Source organism: Channa argus, chromosome 3 (assembly GCF_033026475.1).
Source record: "Channa argus isolate prfri chromosome 3, Channa argus male v1.0, whole genome shotgun sequence".
NCBI lineage: Eukaryota > Metazoa > Chordata > Actinopteri > Anabantiformes > Channidae > Channa > Channa argus.
Window position 1 is genome coordinate 30,085,933 of NC_090199.1, and position 5,099 is coordinate 30,091,031.

At 36.2% G+C, this 5,099-nt stretch overlaps 1 protein-coding gene across 2 annotated transcripts; it reads left to right on the forward strand.

The window, feature by feature from the left end:
- Positions 1 to 2,144: 2,144 nt before the first annotated feature.
- On the forward strand, positions 2,145 to 4,685 carry LOC137124110 (CD209 antigen-like protein C). 2 transcript variants are annotated; one of them, XR_010913917.1, is made up of 6 exons: positions 2,145 to 2,283; positions 2,381 to 2,482; positions 2,776 to 2,940; positions 3,185 to 3,327; positions 3,788 to 3,868; positions 4,331 to 4,685. XR_010913917.1 is itself a non-coding variant. In XM_067498787.1 (6 exons), the coding sequence occupies exons 1-6, from the start codon at positions 2,214 to 2,216 to the stop codon at positions 4,476 to 4,478; spliced, it is 732 nt and encodes a 243-aa protein (XP_067354888.1). In that variant the 5' UTR covers positions 2,145 to 2,213; the 3' UTR covers positions 4,479 to 4,685. The 2 variants fall into 2 exon arrangements, 1 of the variants encoding a protein (XP_067354888.1); XM_067498787.1 differs by having other exon boundaries at positions 3,765 to 3,868.
- Positions 4,686 to 5,099: the final 414 nt, after the last annotated feature.

The window sequence follows — 5,099 nt, forward strand, 5'->3', positions numbered from 1 at the left end:
TTATCTGTCTAAATTATTAATGCTAAGCAAGAATTTGGAGGTAAAATCAATAGTGTTCATGTACAAAAATGTGTTAAAGCTGTAATTGGTTTTCTTAGATGCTATTAAAACTTAAGTTATGTGTTAAATGCACTTTTATAACAAAGTGTTTGATATAAACTTTGTGCAATAATTTAATTTAATCATCAGAAATTTTCAAGTTATAATGTTGCTAAAAATCAGGAATTATATTTTAATTACATTATTATATATAAACCTTTTTTATATTGAACAGACTTTCCTCTCTGAATTGGCTCAGAATGATGCATGGATTGGTTTAAGTGACATAGATGAAGAGGGGACCTGGAACTACATTGACTTTGAAGTAAGTGCTTTACTTTGTTTACATCCCAATATTTTCCTCTCATGCGCTTTCAGTCACTCACATTTGTCCCGACTGTAGTCCGTTGTATTTATACAGGGAGAAAAAGACTAAAAAGAAAAAGCTAAAGCTGGGCCACACTACAGGATAATATCTTGTTTCTCAGAGCAAAACAGCAAGGGCTGACATGTTAGTTGATGCTAAGCGTAATGTCAAAGTGTGTGGTGTTGTTGACTGAATATTCCAGTGTGTGCATTCTTGAAATTAACATTCTGTAAATCTGTCTTTATATCTGGGGTCTCCCACATTTTAAAAGCCATTCAGGATTTAATAATCATCTAATGTGCACCAAACCTCAAACAGCAATGAAAGGAGAAAAACAATATACATATACACGAAAATTGGCATGTTGCTCAGAGCATCACTTGAAGCAGAGACTTGTAGAGCTGCTAGAGTGTCTGTTGACAACACTTGATACTCCACTCATCAACCTGGAGATCATCAGGTGCCGCAGAGAAACTGTTGATACAGATTTACCACATCATGATGTTTGTGTGTTTGTTCTGTTAGGTACTGGGAGCCACAGGAGCCCAACAATGGTGGTATGACTGGCAATGAGGACTGTGTACAAATCCGAGCTCAGAAAGGAGTGTGGAATGACCTGCCCTGTGAAGCCTCGCTGCCATGGATTTGTGAAAAATAGCATAACAGGTATTTTGGCAAACTGCTCCAGCAGCCTTCTCCACACTGCATGTTTCAGTTCTTTCTTGAACAGGATTTAGATCAGGGCTAATCAAAGGCCACTTCAGAATAGTCCAGTGTTTGTTCTTAGCCATTCTTGGGTGTTTTGAGCTGTGGGGGTCATTATGCTGTTGGAGGACACGTGACTGAGACCAAGCTTTCTGACACTGGGCAGAATTATTCAATTGCCATTTCTATGCCTTACTCACATTAGAGCCCATTTTAAATGAGAATTACACAAGTTACAATGTGTTTAAAAAGCAGCATTCAAATGTTACAATAATCCTAAAAATACAGTAATATTTATTTTAAAATGTAAAATCCTAAAAGTTCCAAATCTCAAAGAATCTACAGATAACTCGCACAAAAGATGACAAAAGATTTTTGTTAATCTGTGATCATAAATGTTAAACAGTGAGTGTTTGTTCAAATTGTGTTTGCTTGAATCAAACAGTGACATCTTGTGGCCACGTTAGGAGGATTTGAAAGAGTCATAACTAACAGTGCATCAGTGGTGGCAGAATGAATTTTATTTTGTTCTTCTTTTATCTTCCTAGTGAATAAACTGAATAATTTATAAATAACTGTCTTAATTAAAGACGGATAAACATTAACAACATGTTCTCATGTTTCATTTCTTTATAGCTGTGGTGTGTCTTAAAATAATCTTTTTGTAGAAGATTGTTCACCATTGTGTTTAACAGGGTTCAAGGTGATAATCCAGAAAATCTGCACTGCTCTGATTTGGAAGACAAACAGGTTTATGGACATAAGTGCAGAGAGATGGATCAAACAGAGAACAACCGTGCTCTTCACTTTGCCCAAGAGTTCAAATTCAGCAGAGACAGAAAGACTCAATAGAAATGTCTCAAGTGCAGCAACACATAAAGTCTGTTGTGTTTTTGTAGCTGGGTTGTCTTAACGACACATGTATTCTGGTGTGTCTTCTAATGAGCACGCTTCGTATTGCTGACCATCAAAACCACAAGGACCGTCACTTCCTCTAAAGCCCAGAGTTCTTAGTATCTGAATCCAAAGTGTCTTTATCATTTACATGTACTGTGCTGCAAAGCTGACCAGAGCTCTGAAGCAGTTAACAAACCTGTGATCAATGGAGGAAATGAATGTCAATGTTGAATATGACAAGTCTGTTTACTCAAATCCTTCAACAAATCAGACAGGTAAGAATGTTTAATTAGTTGCTGAGTGGAGATTAAATCTGTTTTAATCATGTTATTTCTGATCTAAGACTGTGTTTACTGGTCTTTTTCTGTTCAGGTCCTGGGAGCTCAGACAGGAGACTTTATAAAGCTGTTGTTCTCTGTCTGGGGCTGATGAATGTTTTCCTGTTGGCTGGACTCATCGTCCGCGGTGTCCACTGTGAGTCTGTGTTTTATAAGTTAATATCAGAGTCACTTTGTGAGTTTCAGAAGTATTGTCATTTAAATGTACAAATTTAACTTTAGAATTTCCAAACTTTTATTGCATTTTAAAATGTAAAAATGGAATTATTTTTATATTCCTGTTATGCCTGTAAGCAAATGTGTTTTATTATATCTGATTTTTTAGTACATGGCATCAGTTCATTGTAAAGATTGGGGGGAAAATAGCAAAGAATCTGACCTGGCTAAATAGTATGTTGTATTACATTATATGAATTCATGTGGTTTTAGATTATAACTCACCACAACGTGCAGCTGCAGAACTCTCCACCATCAAAGACCAGCTGACTGAACTTCTACAGGACATTAAGAACAAAGTGTCTTCACTGACTGAAGAGAGAGACCAGCTGAATCCTGGACTCAATGAAACAGCTGAGGAACTGAACAAGTGTCAGAGTGAGTGAGTGTGGGCAGTGAGGGACAGGGCATTTGATCTTGTCAAGGATTTAGACTTGTGAACTGTTCACTATATGTTTAGGATTAAGGACACGTTCACATTCTGTTAGCACATTAAAATGTTAAGATGTGAAGACACTTAAAACTCCTCTGTTTGCATGTTTTACTTCATACCAACTTTATTTGGCAGTTAGATGGAGTTATGTCTTGATACATTTCTAATATCTATTGTTTTACGTTGCAGACAAAACGTGTCCTGCAGGATGGAAGAAGTTCAGCTACTCCTTTTATTTCTTCTCCACTGAGTTTGGTTCATGGACGAAAGGCAGAGACGACTGCAGAAAGAGAGGAGCAGACCTGGTGGTCATTACCAGTGCTGAAGAACAGGTGCAGTGTGTCCAAACAAAGAATGATGAACATGATCATGAATGTTTACATATCTTTTATTAAAGTCACAACATGTAAAGTGATAGTTTTGCACAAAAATGCTTTCTGAAGTTCAGATGATGCTTTAGTAGTTTCTTCTGCCAATTTCAGATCTAAAATAAGCTTCAATCATAGTTAAATGAATCAGTAATTAATATTTTTATACATTGTTGATGTTGCAGGCCAATCCAATAGTTATGCCACTATTATAATAAATGTGGATGATGTGGACATGAGGAAGACATATGAGCATGTGATTGCTTTCTGAATCCACTGTATCATGAATGGAAGTGTTTCACCTTTTTTCGTTGATATGAATGTGTGTGTGCTGTGTCTTTGTGTCTCTGGTTACAACTAAAATATAATTGCAGCGATTGTCTTTTGTTTAAATTGAACAGAAATTCCTCTCTGAATTCACCAGAATGGCAACTTGGATTGGTTTGAGTGACAGAGAGAGAGAGGGGACCTGGAGATGGATCGATGGAACTACACAGACTTTTGAGTAAGACAGAAATATGCTTCAATTTGTTTAAATCTAAATACATCTGGAAATAATTTGTGTTTGGTCCAATTCAACTGAAAAATGAGTTTCAGTAAAGAGCTCATAAAAACCCTTGTGGTTTAACTGAGGACAAAAAAGACCAAAATCCTAAATGACAGAAAGAGAAGCAACCAACTAAACCAGCACAAAGAAAAGAGACAAACGAGAATTAATTAGATTAAAAGAGTTGAAATAAAAGCTCAAGTTAGCATTTGGCTCTGAACACCACTGACTGGAGACTCTCAGAGCTGCTAGAATGACTGCTGACACACTTCCTGTCTGTTTCAGTACTGTTGGCTCTGACTGCACCACTGCTGCAATAACATTTAATAAGTTATCAACATAGAGGCCATCAAGAGTCTTTTTATGTCAGATATTAACAATCTCATGATTGTTTTTTTGTTTTGTGCATTCACCTGTTAGGAACTGGGATGTGGGAGAACCCAGTGATAACAAATGGCATTCGTTAAACGGAGAGGACTGTGCAGAAATTAATGTTCAAAAAGGTTATAGGTGGAATGATGCGTTCTGTGAAGTACCTCAGCGATGGATCTGTGAGAAAAACGTGTAACACTGCTAAATGTTTTGACATCATACGTATGAAAATGTCTTATATAAGACATGAATATGTCCTGTCTCTGTCCACCACCTCTGTCACTTATATTTCATTTACATAAATATTTTCTGTGTTGAACAAACTGCTAGCATAATGCTAACATAATGCATTAAAGTTGTCTTGTGGAAATGCTAAGAAAACCAGCAATGTAATGAATAATAATCCAACAAATAAGAATAAATCATTTAAAATAATGAAATATGACTTCTTCTTGTTCATTCTTTTTATATCACTGTTGAATAATATATGTTGATAAAGGTCATGCTTTTATTTTTGTCGTGGAAAGTTTAAAACACCTGCAGTTAGCTAATGGGAAGATTTGGCAAATTGCTGGCCTTGTTTCTTAATGGCAGTATATACACACAGTAATGGTATGTTTGTACTGTCAACACAAAGTGTCTAGTTCATTCTAGTCAGTTGTTTTACCTAAGTTCCCAGACCACCGTCGGGTATTGACATACTTAACATTGACATATGTATCTACTTTGAGTAAAATATAAATAATCTGCTTAGTACTTGAGTAGTTGAGCTGTGATACTTGTGCAGACTTTCTTAGGCCAATACTTGCCCTTTTAC